Source organism: Apus apus, chromosome 4, assembly GCF_020740795.1.
Source record: "Apus apus isolate bApuApu2 chromosome 4, bApuApu2.pri.cur, whole genome shotgun sequence".
NCBI lineage: Eukaryota > Metazoa > Chordata > Aves > Apodiformes > Apodidae > Apus > Apus apus.
Genome location: NC_067285.1, coordinates 4135005 through 4158539, shown reverse-complemented (window position 1 = coordinate 4158539; position 23535 = coordinate 4135005). Strand labels below are relative to the sequence as shown.

Genomic DNA, 23535 nt, shown 5'->3' with positions numbered 1-23535 from the left:
GCCACAGAGCTGACTGCAGCATTGCAAGGATAACCTGCCAGGCCAAGGCAGGGCTGCTTCCCAGCAAGTGAGGGTGGGAGAGAAGAGACTGACCCCTTGGTTTCTGCTGGAGACTCTAGACTACAATTTAGGAAAAATATCATCCAGAGGTAAGACTCTTACACTTCCCTGCTTTAAAGCAGCGTTAATGGTGATGACAAAACACCAGACTAGGTGGTCTCGTGGTCTGAGCCACTATGGTAATTTTTGTGCTTAAATAAAAAGGGCTCTAACACCAGCATGAAAAACAGAATCAGCACAGAACTCAGAGGTTTGTGCCAATGTCCTCAGTCTTATGCCATTATGTATAAAAAACCTGCAAGAACATAATTAAACATAGCTATAGAGCCCACCTGAGTCCAGGCTTCTTTTTGTCCATAAGGGTTTGGGTTTTTTCCTAATAGAGGATATGAAATAAAGAAGGAAATCGCCTCATTCAGATCTCAAAAGGAATTAAACCTGAAGGTTGCAGGTGAGACCTCACACCCTACACAACCCATTGTACCTGAAACTTGGTTTGGGGAGGAAAAACCCAGTTTTCACCTCTGTGCAACCACTCACCTCCAACTGCTCAAGTGGCTGCAGAACCAAGTGCTTCACTGAGCCTCTAGACCAGAATCAATTTAAACAATGAAAAAAAGCACAAAATATAATAATTGTGGGGGGTGATAGTTGTTTTGCTCCAGTAGAGAAACTCATGGAGCTGCTTGCACAGAGGAACCAAAAGCTCCAGCAAGGAAGAAGGCAGTTGCATGGTGGGATTTTAACCAAGAGTGGTCCCTCCTTCCAGCAGCTGCCCACCATTACACTGAGTGGGCACCATGTGAAACCACTCTGCTGATGAGAGCTCATCCTGCCTGGTCCCAGTCTTAGGTCATTAACCAGGATACCCCTTCAGCTGAATTAAAAAAGAAATTAATGGAGGGTCTAATGATGGAAGGTTACTAATAAATGAAATAAACTTCAATGATTCCTCATTGCTTGTTGCTATTATCCTGTTTATGACTTTGAGTTTTAAATGTTGTGTTTATTATGCAGAAGGGGTGTTTTTACACTGGAAATGACTGTGATTCAGCAAAAGGACTAAAAGTGGAAAACAGAAATGGGAAAAGAGATTTTGGTCCTGCAAAGCACATAAGTACATCTGTAATATTCAATAAAAGAAGCTAAACCAGATTGGATGTTAGTGATTTCTGAACTGGAGCAGCTTTTGGTAGCACAATCCTTGCCTCTGAAAAGCTGCCTGAGGGCAAGTGCTTCACTTGAAACCACATTTCCAATTAACCATTGTCATTAACTACTGGCAAGCAACAACAAAAAAGAAACTTGCTGTGTGAGCTTCCTTCCAGGCTGATCATTAAGGGAGCTGGAATGGTTTGTCTGGAGCTGGGGAGGGAGCAGTTCTGGCTGCCTCCACCTCATCATGCTCCTAGTTTTGTTTGGATTTGCACCCTCCACACACCAAGTTTGGAGGTTTTTTTCCTAGCTAAGCCCCACCAACCTAAAGGTTATCCATCAACCTGATTCACTTCTGTAATTCCAGTTTCCCCTTCATTGGAATTATACAAGCTGACAAAGTAGTCAGAACCAATAACCATCCACAAGTCCTCGTTAGTGCAACCTTCAGCCATTCTCCCACTCAGGAGAAAAATAGATGTTACCTGAATGTTCAGCCTTCCTCTGTGGGCCCCAAGGCCATACCGCTTTGCTGTAGAGGCATGGAGCTGGAAGTCAGTGATTTTTAATGTCTCTAGACCAAGTGGAGGGCAGTCTACAAAACAAAAGATTGATTACAATTTAATTAAAGAGAAACCAACCAAAAAAAAAATCCCAAGTATTCAAAGTTTCTGGATTTCTCTTGGGCCAAACTGGCCAGGGTCTTCAGCTGGCATCCATGAGCAATGGCAGCTCTCCTACAGTCCATGAAACAATGCTGATTTACACCTCTTGAGGATCTGACTTTTTAAGGGTCTCCCATAGTTATTCCTACTTGTTTTATGCTTCACTTTTCCACAGATATACACAGTATTTCCTACCAAATGCTCTTCAGTACAAAATGCCAATAAATGGCCTTTTATTCTTCTCTTTTTTGGCATTTTCTTCTTCCTCTCTTGTTTTGATTTGGTTGGGTTTTTTCCCCCCTGTACTTGTTCCAAGCTACTGTAAGAAGTTATGTTTCTAATTAAAAACTATTCTGGAAACTTCAATCACGGGCCCTCACGTTGCACAATAGCATCTGTTGCAGAGGTCTGGGAGGCCACACAGCTCTGCAGAGGTTATGACTAAGCACAAAAAAAGCCAATTTTCAAACCAGAGGCCATCTCTCTAAGCTCCAAAGCCTTGAAGAAAGAAAAGCAGTTGCTATGACTTCAGCAGCTAGCCAGCAATGCAACAATACAGCCTGGAGCTCTGGCTTTGGAAGAGAAAATGTTGGAAAGAGTCTATTTCATGATTATCAGGAAACTATTCTGCTCTAAAATGTCCACAGCCAGCACAGCATTTAAATGCCTCACAATTGCTTTGGATATTTATCCTCAAAACCCATCCCTCCTCGCTGCCTGCCTGACAGCTGGAATCACCATCTCACTTGTGCAGTGATTCCAGGAGAACTGTCAGAGAGCTCAGTCCCATGCCCTGTGCCTGGATTCCTCTCACATATATCTTTTTAATCCCTCACCAAAATGTTGTGAGGGCACGTAACTAAGAATCACATCCTGGCCGTGTCTAAATTTCACGTGTAGTTAGCATTTTCATGCTCCAACTGGCAAATATCTGGGATTTCCTGTGCTCCTCCTTAGCTCATTCCAACTTAAAATCCCTCGGAAGAAATATTACACTCTGTCAATTCACTCTAGTATTGCTTTGTTCATCCTTAGGAAAGTTCTCCCAGAAATCCAAGGCTGAAATTCCTTGTCTCCATCAGAGGCATTAAGAAAAATGCTAAATAATAACGTATTTTCTAATGTACCAACAGTGACCTTAGTCTTACACAAGAGACAAAATGTAGACAGTTCCTCATTTCAAAGAGCTTTCAACCTAATTATCCAAAACAGAGAAGAGACAGGATATATAAGAGAAGCCAAAGGAGGGAGTAGCTCAGAGGATTTTTGTTTCATTGGCTGATTGTTTTAATTGCATTTCTTTAGACAGTGTTTCATCTTTCATCATACTCAGACTGGAAGAAGTCTCAGGCTCTGACAGATCTCTGCTGGGAGTAAATTATATAGCTGGGAACTGCCTGCCTTTCTTTAACAAGTTCCTCAAGACAGGTTGGGAAGTCAATCTCATGGTGTAATCCTGTAGACTCTTTTGTACCTCAGTGTGTTTAGCTCTGAGAACAGTCTCACCATGCCCAGGCACCCAAAAGCCAACCAGAAGTACCTGTGTGAGGTCTGAGCTGAAAACAAATGCAAGCTTTTTTATACTTGGTTTATAAACCATCATTTAATTCAATGTTTATAGCTTACCTAACAAGGCTAAGGGGCAATCTACAGGGACTGCTGGGAGTGATTAAAAAGCAGAACATTTTCTACATAGTGAGCAGCTTCATCAGCAATGGATCCATGGACCCTCGGGCTCTTCCAAATGGTGTTTCACAGCCCGTGCTTGGGCACGGAGCAGGAGAGAGGGCTTTGGGAGCCTTCCAGGGCTGTCAGCACCCAGCCCCTGCCTCACCACTCCTCTCTTCTCTGCCTGTTTTCATGACTTTTTATGAATCTTGTAGGAAATGCCCTGGTTTTGAGCCCAGCAGCTGCCTGTCAGACCTGCCTGAAGTTACCTGACATGACATACACCTGCCTCTCTCTCTCTACGGGAAGGGAGGTTGGTTTTATTCAGACTGAAATGTGATTTGTTCTAAAACTGCAATATTCTTTGGCCTGTGGATTTCAGGGAGGGTTTCTTAAACTGCAGGATGGGTATTTACAAGCTGAAAAAATTGCCTGCATGTTTTTGTGTGTATTATTCATGTTTCTAGTGAAACTGAAGTTTAATAAGAGACTCAAGCACGCTCGTGTGGATCTCAGTTAAACACACTTGACTGCTTCTTATTTTTTAAAGATGAATTATTTGTATTGTCTGTGAACTCATCAGATTAACTGGCCAATATTATGAAATGCTCAATTTCATGGGAGTTTTCAGTGAAAGCAAGCTTAGGCTCTAGGAGCAGGTGGGAGCTGTCTCTGGTATGAGGTACAGATACCTTTAATGATAACTGAGCAATCGGTTGTTAACAACACACTGCCCTTTCTCAGTGTTCTCCAGCATTAAGGTATTTCAACTGAAACCTTCAAGATCTTTGCCATCCATTCAATAGCCTCCAGGAATTTATTTTTTACTGTTATTTATATAAATTGGTAGATCATTCAACTTGTTTACTCTGGAAGGAAAATAAACTTTAAGCTGTCCACTAATTTATCAAATATGTAGATTTTTTTTTCATCTTTTAACTTGATAAGAAAAATCAAGTATGTTGCTCCATTACTTGACTGCAAATTAATGAAAAGCATTCTCTTCACAGCTGGCCCCTCTTTCTCCAGTGACCAGAGCAGCAGGATGTTTCTGTCTGTGCAGCTCTGCACGGGGACAATGTTCTTGGAGTCATCAAGCCCATTGTTTGAAAAAGCTTTGATGTATGGAATTTGTGCTGTTTTCCACAAGGAAAAACCTTGAATTTTGCTTTTAAAGGAAACTGTCTTCTATTCCTAGCCATAACATTTGACTATCAGCAGTTTAGGAATATTAATCTTTTCCACATGCATACGGATTCCATCATCAATGAAGGGTGAGAAGAGGAGCACATTAGACCCCACTTTTTAAAGCTACTAGAGATAACTAGGGCCCCTTCTTTTTGAAAAACATCCAGGAAAAGAAACTGGCATTCATGAAAATTGTACTTTTTGAAGCATTGATTGAATATATTTTCTTTAAGAAATCATCCATACAATGCAAATTGCTACCCAATCAAAAACTGTCTTAATGATTTTGTATTCTCCATGTTAGATTGAAAAGCACTTGCAGAAGCTACAGAAATTGAGTAGCACGAATAATCATGGTTGAAAAAGTAATCATTATAAAATACAGAAAATTCAACTGTGGCTTTGAAAGACATTTAAGTCCACATAGTATAGACATCACAACTTACTAACAAAATGCAGCTAAAGGATTTCTACTTTAAAGCAACCAGAAAGCAAATGTTAAGCTTGCAGGTACAGAGAAGAGGTTGAGTTATGGACATTTCTCTCTCCCTGTCCCATATCCAACCATGATTTGTGTGTGTTTTGCAACCAAGAGCAAGGATTCACTTTAGAAATAAGCATTAGTAAGTTGTCTGGATCAAATCAGCTCCAAAAGAGATGAGACTTGGATTCAGACTTAATAACTTTTAGATCTTCAGCAGTGTTCCTGTGAGGGTTTCGTTTTGAAATAGCTTTCCTATTAGCTGAGTGAAATGGCTATTTCTCAGTATCCTTTGCTTTCAGTTACACTTCTGCTAACCAGCCTGGTGCTTGTGTCCCAGCTCAGGGCAGTGAGGCATTTCTGATGCTTCCACACTTAGCAGACCCTTGTCCCTTGAAGCCAGGAGGGGGAAACACTTGAGAACTCCTTCAGTCACAACCTCACCTCTTGAAATCTCAACTTCAGAGTTAGCCTTCAGACCTCTCCTGAAGCAAGAGCCCTCCCTGAAGGAGCTACTGAGCTGCCTCCTCAAGCCAACATCAACTCAACTTGCAAACTCAGCACCGTTCCACGCAAGGGTATCAGCCCAGGTTTGAAAGCCTCATGGTGGCTGCATCCTACTGATGCAACATCTTCTGCTGAAGCTCTGGTCAAAACCCCACCTTCTGCAGAGCCAGCTTGGTTGTCTTTACACCTGCACTACAATTACAGCTGCTCTGCTACTCTTTATGATGAAACTGTTTTAGCAGGCATTTTTAGAAACATATGCATTCCATAAGTAGAAGATATATGTATAAGTAGGGCAAGAAAAACATTTCTAATGATCTTTATTGCCTAAATTATTAATTTATTTTATTTTCTTCTGGTCTAAATAAAGATTTTCAGATAAGCACAGACTGTCTTTATAGCTTTTGTATCTAATAAGGATGCATTTAGGAAATCATTTTCTACTGCTCTTTGGAAGGCAGAGCAGACAAATTATTGTTTCATTTAAATAATATTTTCCATTAATTTAGAAATAAGTTCAGTTTTTCAAATGGAAAGAAAAAAGAAGCATCATGTTTCCATTCCACTTATATTTTTAAAAGCCATCCCTATAATCCTTTTCAATTCCCACAAGTCTGTTCTTGTCTAACTCCTCACACTCAGGTCTGGAAATGGAGAAATATCAGCCTTGTGCAGTCTGACAGTCTCCTTGATATTTGGAGGCTGAATGTTCTCTGACTATTTATTCTTTTATGATTCTAAATGTGTTTTAGCTCCAGGAGTTTTGTCTTTTTAAATACCTAAAAATCCCCTTGCACTTCAAAACTGTTTGGGGAGAAAAGATCTTGCATTACAGAGATCCAGCAGTTCAGAGAAGGAAAGAGGAGGTCAGGGCAGTGTTGACAGTGAGTTAACACAGAATTTCCTCTACAAAGAGAATGGTTTTAGTGCCAGCATTCTTTGGTGTTGCTGCTGGTATCTCTAGCTTTGCACCTGGGGCTTGAGCTGGTACCTCCCAAGTCAGCAGAGCAACATGACTATGATATGTATAAAGATATCAACAACCAATCCCAGTGCAACTGATTTCTTCTGCATTTTCCACCAAAACATACACAGGGTGACTTCCAGTGGTGCAGCACATTTAGCTATCAGACTTGGCTATAGACTCGTCCCTTCTCTGGAGACTCAACTCATATCTTGCCAACACAGGATGGTAAAGTACCTCATGGCAAAATCCCATGTCATAAAACAAACTTTTTGTGAGATTACTTGTTCCTTCTTCTCAGCTATCCCAGGGCAGGTGCAGAGTTTAGGCAAAACACTTAAAGATAACAAAGGAGATGGAGCTCTCTGAAGCTGTGATATAGGTAAATTAAGCACATAATCAAACATCTACTGGTAGATTAAGATTTTTACACTTATCATACTAGTTATACTATTAGATCTTTATTGTGTTGGACAAAAATTCTTAATGAGGTCAATATAATAAATGTTACCCTACCAGCTAACTTCAGAGCTTTTCCCATTGAAATGGTGGTTGAAAATTCATCTTCCAGCAGCAGAAACTTTTGCTGGAAGCTCTGGCAGTCTAACTCCTGTCTCTCAAGTAATACTTAGGTCACAGGTATGCAAAGTATTTGCATACTGCAAGGCACCTGAAAGGTGAAATAACAGTTAAAACACATTTCTGCTGGCCTGATCTTTGCTGAAAATACCTTTTGATTGCTTTGTTCTGCTCGACAGACTTTGTGGGGGCTGAATTAAAACAGAAGAAAGCTCTCCATTCCCTAAATAGTTTGTCATATTTACAATCTGAGGACATTTGTGGGGGGAAGGTGGTATAACTAAATGTTGCTGTTTTGATGGCATGACCATGGAAGTGTGACAGTTCCACAGATGTTCATGAGTCACTCTCTATACTTGGGATGGCCCAGCTTTTCCCTGGAAACTGGTCCATGACTTTGAGTCTCAGTGGTTTTCTTTGTTCACATCCAAAATGTTGCTAGCAATACATACTATTGCCCCATCCCTGGAAGTGTTGAAGGGCAGGTTGGATGGGGTTTGGAGCAACCTGTTCTGGTGGAAGGTGTCCCTGCCTATGCAGTTGGTTGGAACTAGATGATCTTTGAGGTCCCTTTCGACTCAAACCAGTCTGGGATTCTATGATGATTCTATGGTACTAGTTTATTTTCTGGCTCCAATTCAGGCCACCAGCCCCCATGCACCCCAGATTTATTGAAGCAGTACAAGCAGATGAAGGCTCTTCAAGCACACACAGTTTGCTTTTATTTGCTTTTTCTTATAAACCCATTCCCAGGGTTTAAAAGAACAAAGCAAAAAACGTGCACTTACAACAAATCCCCTATATAGAAGTCAAAATAATGCATTTTAGTCCCAGATCAAAGATCAAATAAAGGATTAAATAGTTGCCAAAATTTTCTATCTTAAGACAACACGAATTGTTCTCTAACATGGCATCAAAGCTGTATAATTTTCTGTGAAAAGCAGCAAATACTGCATGGGGTTTTAAGACATCAGGGACTTCTCTGAGAAGGAAAGAGCAGTATTTATCACAGCACTGCAACATCTGCTTTCCTTTATGGTTGTTGCTAAAGATTAAAAATAATAAAGAAAATCCACTAATACTTCTGGTCAGAAGCCACGAAACCCAGCTTGGTTAAAGACCTGATCCAAAGCTTCCTTAAATCAGCAAGAACATTTTCATGGGCTCCAGGTGAGAATCATAGAATCCCAGAATGGTTTAGGTTGGAAGAGACCTTAAAGATCAGGTAGATCCAACCCTCTGCATGGACAGGGACACCTCCTACTAGTCCAGGTTGCTCACACATTCTTCAAAAGCTAAACCAGCTTTTTAGGAAGGGAGGTTGCTCCAGAGAAATAGCAAATATCTCCTCCCTGATGTCACAGGGCCAGTCCTGGGCAGGGAAGGTGTGGATTTAAGCCCACGTCTGCTGGAGTCAGAGGCTGCAGACAAGAGTCAAAGCCCTGAGATTGTTTCAAGGCCACCAAAGTCGAGTCCTCCCACTATCTGACACCAGAGACACACAGAGTCCTCCCATGGTGCAGACAATGAACACTTGCAGGCTCCCTTTACACCACCCAAACACTGTGCCCCAGCTGGCAAGGGTGGGCACAGCAGGTACTTGGAATTATCTTGATACTTTAGGTCAGGTTTGACATGAAACCTGGCATTTCTGAGACTCAGAAAGTTCACTTTTTTCTTTCCTTTCATTAATTTTTAATTTTTTGCTCCCTCACAAGGCTAAGTTGTGCCTTCTTCTAGAGGCAACAAACCAGCCCATTTAGCAGGAAGAGCTTCTGTCATTCCTGGCACAGCTGGAAGCAGGCATTTCCAGAAAGCCTGTTCTCCAGGAGTTTCCTGGCCCAGCTTTCAGACTCGAGAGGCTCAGCTAAACTCCAGACACCATACAACATTCCCTGAGTTGCCTGCTGCTGCCACTGCACAGTCTGCCCTGGAGATGACATGATTTAGGACCTAGACAACACAGGAACCCGATCCCACATGCACAAAGTTTCCCAGTTTTCCTTCTGGCTCTGGTCCTGCTGCTGGTGGTTCTTCTGCTCAGGGGTAAAAAGTAACCATACCCATCCATGCCCTCAGGCTGCACCCTCCTTCAGGTGGAGAGGTGGGCAGGTATGGAAACACTGTCTTGCATGTCTTGAACTGGCTCCATCTCTCTTTCCCCACATCTCCTTAGGAGAAGGAAGGCAGAGGGAACTGGGGTGCAGGCAGGCACCCTGAACTTTCTCCCTCACTCACTGCCCATGGGAATGCCATCAAGGTGCTCATGATAGGAAGCAGCCTCTCCTTCCTATCCAAGCCTGACAAGTCCTCACTTTCTCTACAAAGGAATGTATGTAGTTAGTCTCTTTGAAAATATTATTCCCTTTAATGGCAAAAAAAAAAATACAGCCTGAAAAATACCACATCAATTCTTACATTTTTATTATGAGCTTTGACTAAGGCTGAACTTTGTGCTATGAATTTTAAAATGATTCCTCTGATGCCTTTTTGAAGCAGAGAGTGAAGACTTTCTGTGATTCCAGCTAAAGCCACAGAACTGAGTACAGCCATCAAAAATGAGAAGCATCCTTTTTTTTTCTTTTTCCAGAGCCAAACAACTAGACTTAGCCAAAAAATGGGGAAAAAACTGACACAGACCACTAGCACAATGGCTGAGTATAGGACTAAAATTACCATTAAAAACACATATCTGTCCAGTGTCTTCATGCCAGAAATAGCATCAAGTATCAAATCACTGAAGGAAACTGCAAGACCCAAGATTCCACTGTAAGAGCATTAATTGTGACCAGTAAAAATAAACACTGGAACTTGGAATACCATTAGCAAGTACAAAATCAAGACAGAAAATAGCTGCTACCTTAAGATGCTACCTCTGCTCAACAAATGAGACACCCTAAAAGTGCTGAAGCTTAACCACTTTAGCAATTCCACTTGAATGTATTTTACCAAACATAGTGTGACTGCATAAAAACTGTTGTACGAGTATAAAACTGGCTTATGCTGCAATTATTTTCCTCCCCCTCTATGAAAGCTGTAGTAGCAACTTTGGAAGTAAATATATCCATAGTTGGGTACAGCACATTCACTGTGCAGTTGTACAGTGACAGCAAAGCCAGGAAATGCCTTAAACATAAATAACGTGGGAAATGTCCATAACATTGGGCCCTGGAAACATACATCTACCAAGGATTCTGCCAGCTTTCAGGATTTTGCAGCAGAGCCAGCCTTTTGGGGCAAAACAGGGATCCCAAATGACACAAGGGGAGTATCCCAATGGGAGGCACAACAAAGGGGCTGTTCTCCATCCCGAGGATCAGAATTACACACCTAGGGCTATAACAGACCTGGTGGTGAAATACACATAAAGGGTTTCAGCAGTTCTCTGGAAACACCTAATTTCACTGAGATAGGTGGCACCAGTCTGAGGTCACCCAGTTTTCACTTTCTCACTCTCCCTAACACACACATGGAGCCCACACAATGAGCAGAGGGGTTGTAAGGGAGGTCTCATTAGTACTGATGAGCCCTCAAATTTTATCACCACAGCTACAGCTAAGTCCATTCCCAAGTACTAAATTTACACCTGAGAAAGAATGGAGTCAACCACTTCCCAGTCAGCACTATTTAGTGTTACTCAACTTTTAATCAAGTTAAGCTTCAGCATAGACCAAGATATGTTTTACTTTTCTTTAAGTGGAAAATGATACTGAGAGAGATGCATCGTGTTCCCCTGATGCAGCAGCCCAAAGCCTGACACAAGTCAGGGATGAAGACAGAATCTCCCAGGTTTGAGTTTCCTAGTAGGCTGTTTTCTAACAGTTTAGTTTCTGACTTGGCTGTCGATGGGAGCCAGCAAACTTCAGAGCCAGCATGATGAAGTGATATGAGTTGTGCCTTTAGGCTGCAGACAATCATTAGTCATCTCAGCTGTGAGTTGAAATGTCATCTTTCATTTGTTTCACGATTAAAACTAAAAATAAACATTTACCAACAGAATGTAGAAGTAGTCTCTATCTGCAGTGACACCCAGGTCAATACCACAGGATCAACTTACAGCTATAAGAGGAGGGGAGATGGTTTCAAGCTGGAAGAGGGGAGATTTAGGTTAGATATTAGGAAGAAATACTTCACTATGAGCGTGGTGAGACACTGGTTGCCCAGAGAAGCTGTGGCTGCCCCATCCCTGGCAGTGTTGAAGGGCAGGTTGGATGGGGCTTGGAGCAACCTGGGCTGGTGGGAGGTGTCCCTGCCCATGGCAGGGGGGTGGGACTAGATGATCTTTAATGTCCCTTCTCACCCAAACCATTCTATGAATTCTAGCCTATGAGTCCTTCCAAAAGTCATTCCTTGCCTGCTGATTTGTGAAAAATTAATAATTGTCCGTTTAAAATATTTCTTAAAGAGTATGTTTTTAATCCAAAGTCATATTCAAATTTGCCTCCTCTGCATGTAGACAAGCTGCAAACCTGCCTCTGTGCACAAGCAAGAAGATCTTCAAAGATGGGCTGACCACTGCAGCAGAGCTTACCAAGCCAGCCATCATATCCCAGCACCCAACTGTGCTCATAACCCTTTCCAATTAACACCCCTTGCAATTAATACTCTTCCTTCTCCCATAGTCCTGTGTTGCCCACTAAGAGGGAGCATCACTGAGGTGCTGGGAGGGACTGCTGAAGCCTCAGGATTTGTTTCTTGAGCCATCACCCTGCACGGGCTGGTCTCAGATGCTGCCTAACCCTCCTCCAGGTTGCACATCTGGGCTAAATACTTGACCTATATAGAGAACCTATGACAGGAAATACCTAAAATGAGTCCAACTTGGGTTTAAAACCTTTTATAAAGTGTAAGTCTCAGTTTTATGGAGAACTGCTGGGTCTGCTCTAGCAGGGAATTTAGACATTTATATGTTTGTTTGGGTTTTTTTTTTTTTTCCCTAACATCACATCTGTTGTTATAATTTCATATGAAATAAGAAGAGGAATGAATAAAACCAAACACTTCTCATAAAGCACAGAAGCCATCACAGTGCCTGGAGCTCGGGGCTCAGGGAATGATTTCAGAAGAAAGTTGTGTGGTTACAATTAACCTGGACTCAAACTTTGTACTCCTTCCCAACCCCAACCCTAATGAAGGAATCAGTTTGTATTTTCTCCAGCACAGTAAAGGAAAAAAATCAGTTCAGTTGGCTTGTTTGCTTTTCACTTAATTGTTCCTTTTGATGGACTTTTTTTGAATTATGTGATTGATTCAAGTGCAGCTCTAAGGCAGTACTAAAAAATCAGAAGAGGCTCATACATTTAAAATCCCAAATAGTGGAAAAATATTTTAGTGAAGGGATAAAAAATTGGCCAAGTTAATACAGAAAATAGCCTGAGGTTCTCTGGATATACCCAGAAGTCCTGAAAAGCAAAAGATTTAAGAACTCATATTACAGAGCTTTCTCCTTTAAAGCACCCCATGTCCAAGTTGTGGCACCCTTGAGATGCACCTTGAAAACAGAGTATTTAAGAGTTCAAAGCAATGGGAAGTAAAACTTCATAAAACAATTAAATCTGGAATATTTGAGAAAATCAAATCCAGGCCTGGACTGAACTACGAGGAGCCTCATTTAAAAACAAACAAAAAACCTCCAAACAAACAAAAATAATACCACACCAAAGAAAAAATAATAATGGAGAAGCCTAAAGAGCAGAGGAGTGGAATGGCTGGGGTGCAAGGAGAGGAAAAGTCAATTTATGGAACTAAAAAAAATAAATTTAAAAAATGCCCCAAGCCCAAGCAAGCACCAGGGTTCTGTGGTTTTAACAGCTCCGTTTATATATTTTAAGTTTTGTGCACTCAGCATTTTCACAAGCCTCTAAAGTTCCTGCCCACTGGAAGAGAAAAGCTAAAAATACCATGAGAAAATCATGGCTCTGGATATTTCTAAGCTGGTGGAAGGGAAGAGCTAGAGGTTCAGCAGGGAAGCTCTTACCAAGATCCTGCTCCATTCTGCAGAGCAAAGGAGCTGTAACAGAACAAGCAAGGTTCAGACAAATACCTCAAAGGGTGGGCATCTCTCCAATTCAAATGACTGAGTGTTCAGAGGTTCTTCCCCCTTATTCCAGCTTCCTGTGACCTTGCAGCTTTGTTTTTTCCCAACATTCATTCTGTCCAAACATCTTTTCTGCTTTGTTTAACAACTCAGCCCTGGTCCAGCAAAGGCTCATCGTCACAGGCTAAACATTTAACACATTGGAGGCTTCACTGATACAAAGCTGAGTGTGTCAGAAGCTTCAAATGACATGAAATGTGAGTTATTAGTGAGCTTAGAGATGCCATGCATGCCTGTCTGCTTGCTGGAAGCCCAGAAATCCAAACTGAAGACTATGCACTTCCCAGCCTGTGGATCCAATCAGGACGGCTCCAGAGAGCATTCAGAGAAACCCTAACTTATACTACTAGGTTTGACACCCTTACTCTGGATAAAAGTGTCTTGAGAGTGATGCCAGTGTGTTAAAAGTCAAATCTGGCATGAGGGGTGATGGTGGTGATAGTAGGGAGTCCTTCAACCCAGCTTTCAGACCAGCTCCTCAGAGATACTTTGGACTTCTCCCTTCGTTGGATGGATGGTTTAGGAGGACCCTGACAGTAGAGAGGAGCCATAAACCTGCCACCATAAATCACTGTATCTCTGAAGAGGACAACATGAAAATGCTCTAGTTTCTGGGAGAGGATGAGAAGGATGGTTCCCAGTTGCTCCCGTTGCAAACAGCAGTCTCTCCCAGCACCTGGGGATGATGAGAGCACGGGCAGTGAACAGTATATCTTGGAAGTGATAGAGGAAGGAGGTACTCGGCCTTGCTCTGTCCTCTCCTGTCAGACATCACTCCCTTTGGAAAGGGAAACTGTTTTGCTTTCTAAAGTTCACATGAGGAAACATGTAAAAGGCAAATCTGGGGACAGGGGAGAGAGCAGAGCTCCTGAGCCCGTCTGAGGGCCGAAGAAAACTCTGGAAGTCAAGTGGAGACACTTGGGTTCCCCCTCAGGTTTAAATTATCTCTATAAACTTCCTCTGATGTCTTCATCACCACTGACTCTCAGAGCCACCATCTGGCATCTCTTCATTCCCCCTCTTGTTTTTCTCCCCTTTTTTTTGTTGCCATCTTTAACTATAGATAGAAAAGAGAAGCAGTTTTCCTTTTACACTTGTCAAGTTGATTTAGCACTGCCTGGTGACTGCAGGAAGAATAAAACTCCTTGTTCCTCTTTGAAGGTGCTCCATCCCTTCCAGCACACAGCAGACCTCCAGAGTACCCTGTTCTTCTCCACACTGGGATGATTAAACCACAGGGGACTGGAATAATAAATGTTCCTTCTGCTGTGTTACAAGGGAATTAGAAATGAGTTTGCCTCAGAAGAGATGAATTGACACTCCAGTGTATTTCACTAAAGGTTTCATGTAGGTGTTTTTCATTACTTGCTCAGATGTGCAAAAACCCCACTAGACACCTTTTCAAGTCAGCAGAAATAGCCAGAGAAAGGCTTCCAGAGAAGTTAGGCAAGCCCCTGAGAGAGGCAACTGTGCTGCTCAGTGATCAGCATCATCTGTGGCTCAGGAGAAGACATCCCCATCAGGAAAAACAGAGAGCAGCAGTGCTAGATACCTGTCCTGGGGCTGGCCACAGTGTCCTCTAAATATTTGTATTCCATTCTCCACACACTGTTCTTGCCTGGGAATGGACAGTGTGTTAAGGCAGGTAACTGAGAAGTAACTTCTACATTGGACATGGCACTGCACAGATATGATGGCCATGACCATCCCTGAATGAAATCCCCTGCAAAAATAGAGGGAACTCAAATCATAGAATCAAATGTTGTCTTTGATCCATGGCCTATTGAACTAAACACAACCAAACTCTCAGTTTAGGTAGCTCCCAGAAAGATTAAAGGTGATAATTTCTTTCTAATATTAGTCATTATTCCTACCACCTCTGCTTTCTCCCTGCAAACACTTGAGCTGAGTAAAGACTATGGAGCATTTTGCATATCTAATCACCGGATTACAAATCACTCAAAAATAAATTATTCCAGAGTTTTGTGTCCTTTTTTCTTGAGAATCCAAATCCTAGTAGCATGCAAATCCAAAAGCACATATTTCCAAATTCATTTCAAAAAGCTCTGCTTTATAAAACTAACAGTACCACAAGACACAACCTCACCAGAGGACCAGACCTCTTGCACTCTTTGCAGAAGAACAATACAAGCAGATACAACCACTATGTATGAATATGACAATGAAATCTCAACCCTGTACCCAGGCCACAAATCTTTTGGTAGTGTGATTTAAAAGGCAATGAATTGGACAAGGCTCAAAAATTCCAGGAAGAAAAGGCTCAGATATTGAAAATTGAAGAAATTGCTTCTTCTGCACCATACCTTCTACTTCTCCATCTTTTTGACAGATTGTAAACTCACACAGCTGACAGAAGTCTTCATTCCAAAACCAAAGGAAATAAGTGAATTTTGATTGGGAACCATTGGATTGATCTGTCTAGTAAGATCACTGAACAGGTAAGAACATTAAAAACCAAGAAAGAATTCCAATAATGACCTGCTGGCATTTCAGGAATAAGTCCAGACTCAGTTTCAACTGTTAGAATCTTCTCATTGAAACCACTTTTTTAAAGTCCATTTTTCTCACCCTAAAGATTAATTTGAATTCAGAGAAGGCTGCTAGAATTATCATAGAAAACAGTTTTCTCTAGCATAGTCAAATGTGTTTCTTCTGATATTTTTTGGTGATTTTACATTATTCATTGAAGCCACTGGTAGGGAAAGTGCTAATCAAAAAGGTTTGGCCAGTTTTGAGGCCATTGCTCATTATTCATTCTTAGTCATCTTTTTGTCCTCTTTTGTTCTGACATTCTGTAGAGAATGGGCTTTTAAATGGAATGGCCATGTTACATTTCATAATTCCACACAGAAGAAGTTCTGAGAGAAAACAGAAGCTGGTAGATGAAAGCTGGCTCATTAAAAGCCACATGTTTTCATCTTTGCCCATCACATCTGGCAATTAGGATGTGATACAGGTCATATTAAAATTCATGGGATATGCACCTAGGGCCAACGAGCTAATTCTTAAAAGTTGCTGGTACAAGAAGTTTAAGCAAAAAAGCTTTAAAATGACAATCTACCTGCTGGGTCACTGGAGTGCTCTACTTTCCCTGGGCTTCCCAGGGAGGGAAGCCAGATCCAAGGTTTAAAAGAGAGGATACCAAGGAGCTAGAAAGCAGCAGCACTCTAGCTAATCCCATCCAAACCCACAATTTTGGCCAGCCATGCTGATTCACGAGCTACCTTTTCCTTCTGTGTTTCCTTCTGCTCTGGCTGGAAACCTGGTAGACCTTTCTGGCCTCCTCTTAAATCCTTCCAGCTATTAGTTTAGTGCCATATGTATCATTCTCTTGTATCTTCTACTAGTGAACAAATTCATCATTCAAATGCCAGTAATACCATAAACTTGTCATGTTTTTAACTTCACACCCTCATCAGGTTTTCCTCACCATTCGGCAACAAAATCTTGCCCCTTTTCCGTGAGTAACATCTCTAGGATTCAGCTTTTCTCCCTTCAAGCCCTCATTGATGTCTCCATTATCTCATATCTTGATAAACACCTCAATTAATACATTATCAGTCTATTTTTATACATGCTCATTATTTCTGTAAGATAATTTTAAGTTGCTTGCATTGGCCATTTTATCCTCTTTTTGCCTTCCCTCCCTGACTCCTCCTCAGACTCGTGATCCTGGGAGGTTCTGACCCATTGAAGACATTCCTGTGCCCCACAGAAATTTAAAAAGACCCCACAAACCAAAGTTTTTAAGAGTTGCATTGTTGAACAGGTGGCACAATTACATAAAAACGAGCAAATATGGGCCAGTTAAACAGTGATGAAGCTGAAGAGTTTTGTCAAGCTTGGGGAAAGCAACAGGTTCAACAGGACAAAGGAAATAGTGAGCTTGAAAGCTCAGAAGACACTGCAAGATTTGTGAAACACAAAATAAATGTGCCGTGAACCCCTTTCTGAGCACTGCCATATAAATAAAACATCACTTTTTTCACTTTCTAAAGGCAGTCAGAACTGAGGCATGGCCAGAACAAGGACTACCAGAACAAACGTAACTTTTGCAAATCCTATCAAAATAATTGCAGATTTAATTGCAGCAGATTTGGGCTCAACAGGATTGACTGTGGGAAGTGTTCAGCCACGACCCAGAATGATTTTCAAGACTGAGCTGTGTTGGTGGGGATCTCAGCCCCATAAACCTCTCTGGGGTGAGCTCCTGTCTGCACGCAGACCGACCTCTCAAAGCATCTGGAGGGCAGCTGAGATGGTGTATATGAAACTATATGAAAGGCCTCATAAAAGAAAAACATTGATGTTAACAAGGCTCTTTCCACTGATTTGAATGGGCTTTGGATAGAGGCCTAAACAAACATTTTTGGAATTAGAAAATGGAAATATGTATATACAGAAGCCTGTCAATCCAACTGTTTACCTTCCAAGGATGACCTGTTACCACTTCATTTAGGAGTCATTTAAAGGGCAAGGAGGCAGGCTGATATTTTTAACTGTTACCTGATTCAAGTATTGCAAATATTGATCCTAATAATACTTTTTAAAAAAAACCAACAACAACTGAAAAAAAAAACAGAAACAAACAAACAAACAAAAAAAACAAACCCAAAACAAAAACAAAAACACAAACCACATTGCAACTCCACTGGCTTCAATAGGTTTTCTTCCTACACTAATATTTCACAGATTGAAAAGATCTACATTCTCACCACCTCAGTAACTAGCTTCAATAAACTGAGTCCAGGTCATCTGTTATGTGCTGTGTCCTTCAGGCTCCTGCGTTGGGTTTCAACTTTGATTCAAAGCTTGGGTTGATCAGGACCAGCTGCTGAGCCAAAGGGCAGATCACACATCCCCCTTCCTCTACTTTCTTCATCCCAGCTCCCAGCCAGACTATTGTTTGTTACAACTAACTAATCCCTCATGCCCTGGCTGCCAGTGAGCCTCACAAAACAGCAAATCTTTGTATTTATGCGTGTCCAATAAATTAATTCCTGTTCTGGGTAGATGTATAAACACATAAAAGTATAACCCATAAATGTATATATATATACACAACACACATCTTTGCACAGCCAGATTTGCAGTGGATATTCATGGATTTCTGTTTGGCAGCTGCTGTTTTTTCCAGCTGTCCTCTTAACAGGTCAAATGTGAGGAATTATATGGACGTATTATTATTTAGGCACCTCTGAGAGGGGCCAGGTTTTCAGATCTTCATTTCAAAGCAATCCCCAGTGACACGGTGACATGGCACTATGTGTTGGTGTCACTGCAGTGGCAGGACCTACCCCTTGCCTGCCTTTGGGAAAGAAGAAAGGAGAAATTTCCAATATTATAGGCAGAACTTTTAACACTGCTTGAAGTTAAAATTCCTTGACACTTCCTGCTGAAACCCTCCTCTTTTCGTGTACATCTTTAACAAAGGGTAACCGTTCTCTGCTGGGTGTTTGCCTCATGGTTTAGTTATGGCTGTTTCTGTAAAATACTTCAGCTGCTCCCAAGGAAATATGCTGCATTTTCCCATATTAAATTAAGTCTAACAGGCAGTTTGATGAGTTGGTGGCAAACCTCCACAGGCTGGAGCAAGGAGCAAAGGTTTGGTGGAGGGGACTGGTTGTTTGATTTACCTCTGGCTGGCTTTTTTAAAGCTCACAGGCTTTAAAACCTCTTATGGCCCATGGCTGGTGAAAGCTTGGAGCCTGATAGCTCAGCTCCATCACAAAAGCCTGCTTTGGAAGGAGGGACTGAAATATTTCCAGCTGCTTTTTGGGGAGCATCATGAATCTCTGCCATACTTCCCTGGACCTTGTGCTTGGTCATGCTGAGGAAGAGGAAGCAGTGGAGGAAGGATCTCACCTGGCTGAATGCAGAAATAAAACAACTCTTTGGACTCAGAGAACCTGGTAGAGTGGAAAGTAAAAAACACACAATGGAGCTGGCACACAATGGAGTGTTTTCTGGGGAAGGTTTGAGGAGGTCTTCTCCCTTTCTAATTCCGTAGTTTCGTATATAGAAAATTAAATGTGATTTCATTTGTAAAATCAGATGTTCTTAAGAAATGACCTAACTCAGACTATCTGTAAGACTGCAGTGTTCTTCCCTGGTAGGTCAGCAGTGTAATAGAGTTTAAATTTTGTACTGTTGTGTCTGTTGTGCTTAAACCAAGCCAGGTTTGGAAGGGATGAGTGTTGCACAATGAAGGAGGTTGTTACCAGTCCAGCTGCTGCCTTCTCTGCACCTGTAAGGAGATCAGTGCAGTGGGTGGGAAACAAAAAAGGTGTATGTTTGTAAAGATAAAATAACACTACCCACACAGACTGGATGCTGTCCTCACCCCTGATGTGGTGCTCCATATTTGATGGAGTATGTGTGATGCCATGGTGCTGGGAAAACTGGGAAAAAGTCAACAGGACCGGTGAAAGCTGAGCTGAACTTCAGAACATCCCACTACAGACTGGAAAGCTGTATTGCATTCTGTACTTCCCTGGAAGTGTTGAAGGGCAGGTTGGATGGGGCTTGGAGCAACCTGGGCTGGTGGAAGGTGTCAGGGGGTTGAAACGGCATGATCTTTAAGGTTCCTTCCAGCCCAAACCAATCTGGGATTCCATGATCATGTCACTGCTGCCTGGAATGACACCACCAATCCAGACTGCTGCCCCACAAATTGTTTTCCAGGTTTCAGAAATGATGTTTTAGCACTGTCAGTTACTACAACAATATTATTCTTTGCTTATAAAAGGCTAATCAATTTCTGCTTGTAATAAGGTTAACTTGAAAACACTTCATTTGCCACCTGTTAGATGTAACTGGGAGAAGCAAATGTCACCCTACAACCCCTGACCCTGCATTTTGCTGCACCCCCGTATTAATGACTAAACTGCAAACTTTGTGCATCTGCTCCAGCTGTTGACACCAAAAGTTTCCTCCTGCAGTAAATGGGAGTTCAGCTGTAGGGGAGTGGGGTTTGGCCCCAAATTTTACAACTCTAAAGTTCATCACAGGGGCCAAACTCACTCCTAAGTGTCCCAAACCAGTAAAGTATCTAGGAAACACGGAGGGAAATGATTCTTCTTTCAGGGTGGTGTGATTAGCTCTTCATGGGAGCAACTGGATGGTAAAAGCTGATCAAGTCTCTGCAAACTTTAATAGTCACGTATTTTCAGCCAATTAAATGCAGAAAATAGAAAATGAGATTAAGGGTGGCCTTTTTATGATAAGGCACGTCTTTTGGTAAATTTCTTTATTTTTCAGCTCAGTAGCTACATTGAGCTTGTTATGGCTTAGTCTTTTACAGGAAGATCTTTGTTTACATCTCCTCCTCTGGAGGGCTTTAAAGTGAAATCTCAAAGAAATGCACAGGTTTATAAGTAAAATGAATTCAGGGGCCTCACTTACATTAAAAGGACAAGAGGTTAAGTAAAGTGTCACCAAATACAATCAGCTTTCAGTACAGAATGTCTCTCTTTTCTTTTGCTTTTAGCACAGCAGCTTTAACAGCAAGCCAGTTGTCAAGTGTAATTAAGGAGGAAAATTTTATGTCCTAGCTAGAGCGCAGCAAAATTAATACATTACTGCCCTGAAATCTCTTTAATAGATGAGAAAAGGGTTAAAAAGCCTCTAAAAGTTTTCCAGATCTTTTTCTGTGGGATATTAAAAATTATTGTGTTGACATCATCATCACCACGAGCACATTTATTGTTATTATTACCAAGGCTGCCGTTAACTGGATATTCATTAACGTTAAAAGTCACAGTCAGCGTGAGATTCAGCAGACTCCAAGCTCTGGAGGAGGAGGTGGAAAGTTACCTGGTGGAGTTTCAAGAATGGATTTTCCCTTTTTGCTGTTTTTCTTCGGTTTTAACTCTTTCCTGCTCGCTTTGAACCCTGGGTGCTCCTCTGTGTCTGCAGCACGGGCAGGTCCTTCCTCGCCAGGTTGCTCCGTGAAAGGAAAAAACTCTTCACTGGGGTAAGGAAAGGAATAATAATGATCCCTGTTGCTAATCTCCTGCAGGTAATAATCCTGATCGTCCATGGGTACCGCCTGGGACACGTCCCCCAACAACACCAGCCCAAAGGCGCAGAGAGCGAAGCAGAGCGGAGAAGAACATGAGCCTTCCTTGCTAAGGGCAATCATTACCCTCTGCTTTTGCAGAAACCTCCTCTGCAAGTCCCAGAACTCTATTTGGAACTAGGGAAAACAGGAGAGGCTCAGCAGCTGGAGGATCCCCCCAGGAGAGGCAGAGGGCTGGAGGAGCTCGGCTGCCTTGGGCGACTTTTGCCAAAGTTGCAGGGAGCGGAGCGGGACGGAGGGCTGGGAGGGAGGGGGCAGGACGGGGATGCATGTGATCCTCGGGCTCACCAGCCAGCCAGCCAGCCAGCCCAGCTCCCTGCTCCAACAGCATTTGGCAGGTGGGATCTCCAGCATGGTTAGCTCGCTGCTTTTCCTCCCCTGCCTTGCATATGTATTTTTTTTTTCATTGGCGTTGCTGCTTTTGTCCAAAAACCAGCTACAAGACAGTTTCAGCTAAACCCCCCTAAGCATTTCTGTAGTCTTCCTGCCTGCAGCTGATCCAAGAGAGCACTTATTCACAGAAAAGTAAACTTGGCAGCCAGCCTTCGCCTCCCAGCCTGTGCACAGAAGTGTTTCCCACCCCCAGGAGATGCTGTGCAGCTGGGGGTGGGCACAAGAGCCGGGGACGGACCCTGCCTGTGGCTGGCAGGGCTCAGCTGCCTGCTCTTGGACCCTGGGCATGCACCAAGATCCTTGTGATGTGGCTCTGTGGCAAATGATCCTCATTTTTATCTGCTGTGTTCCACTTCCTTTCATGGTATTTTTTTTCCTGCTTCGCTTTTACAAATGTAGGATCCCTCTCCAGCACCAAACTCAGCCTTCCTTGTTTATATTAATTTCTACATATATAATCAATCTACAGTTTATATATGACATATTACTTTTATGTATTTTGTATAGATGGAGAAATATAAATAACAAATATAAATATATAGAGAGAGAATCTAATGTAAGTTATCTATAAATAAAACAACTCAACACATAACATGTGGCAATTCAAAAGACTTTTCTCCTATGGTACATGGGAGCTCCCTGGACTCAGCCCAGCTGAAATCCAGCAAGGAGGTATTTTATCAGTGGCCATTTTTGTCACTCTTTTTGGGATGATCCTGACTTTTCCTCTCTCTGGAACATCTGAACAGATCAGGATATTGTGCTAGCAGCTGCACACATGCGACCCAGTGTCGTTAATGGAATCAATTTGTCTGAGAATAAAATCTGATCTTTCATCTTTTTCATACCTCTAAAATAACCTTCAGTGCTGAAGGAAATGTGCAGGAGTTGGCTCGCATGAAATATGAATCCTTCCTCCTGTGTTGAAAATACCAGCTTATATTTTCATCATCTATATTGTATTTCTTCCCAGTGTCCAGTCAGCTTGGAGAAAGTATTACATCTGTTACCCTACTCTTTATTCTGCCTTTGCAGTCCCATTTTTGTGTGTGCTCTCAGAACTTTAATACCATAATGAGCATAATTTCATACCTCTGTGCTTATATCTTTTGGTATATTTGGGTTCCAGGCTGTGAGTGATCACCCTTGCTTTCTTAGCCCCTACCCCAAAAGCAATTTTGTGATTATATTGTGTCTGTTGTCCTTCCCTTTAGACAAATGGAAACATGTTTTCACTAGCAAATCTGTTTTCATCTTGAGGTTCTATCTTTTTTTTAAATCTGAAAACTAAGACTTTTTCTATTATAAATATAAGAGTTTTCTTTTTCTAAAACTAGAATAAAATACACTTTGTTTTTTCACTGCTTTACTGTATTATGTATTATTTATTTTTTTAATTTAATTTGATGAAAAAGCTGCTTCTGGTGAAACTTTTCAAATGGTTTTATCTGGACTGTCACCTTTGGCACAGTGGGTGCAGTGACTGGGTGCAGTTGTGGGAGCTCAGCCCCACTGGATCTGGTGTGTGGAGCAGGCTGGGTGCTCCCTGTCTGCAGTGGGAGGTTGAATATCCTGATTATCCCATCTTAACCATTTCCCAGCTGCTCTTACTTTCTTTTCCCTTTCCAAAATACCCAGTCCTCTCCTCCCTTGGTCCTAACTCCTGAGGGCAGAGCA

At 42.0% G+C, this 23535-nt stretch overlaps 1 protein-coding gene across 1 annotated transcript in view; it reads right to left on the bottom strand.

Annotated features, from left to right (window-relative positions):
• The window catches only part of CPXM2 (carboxypeptidase X, M14 family member 2), a 68514-nt gene extending 46974 nt beyond the window's left edge, over nucleotides 1–21540 (bottom strand). Inside the window, exons 1-2 of the mRNA XM_051619727.1 lie at nucleotides 21201–21540; nucleotides 1701–1810 (exon numbers count right to left, since the gene is read on the bottom strand). Of these exons, the coding sequence (XP_051475687.1) occupies nucleotides 1701–1810; nucleotides 21201–21528 (438 nt within the window). The 5' untranslated portion in view covers nucleotides 21529–21540. The remainder of the gene's footprint in view (nucleotides 1–1700; nucleotides 1811–21200) is intronic.
• Nucleotides 21541–23535: the final 1995 nt, after the last annotated feature.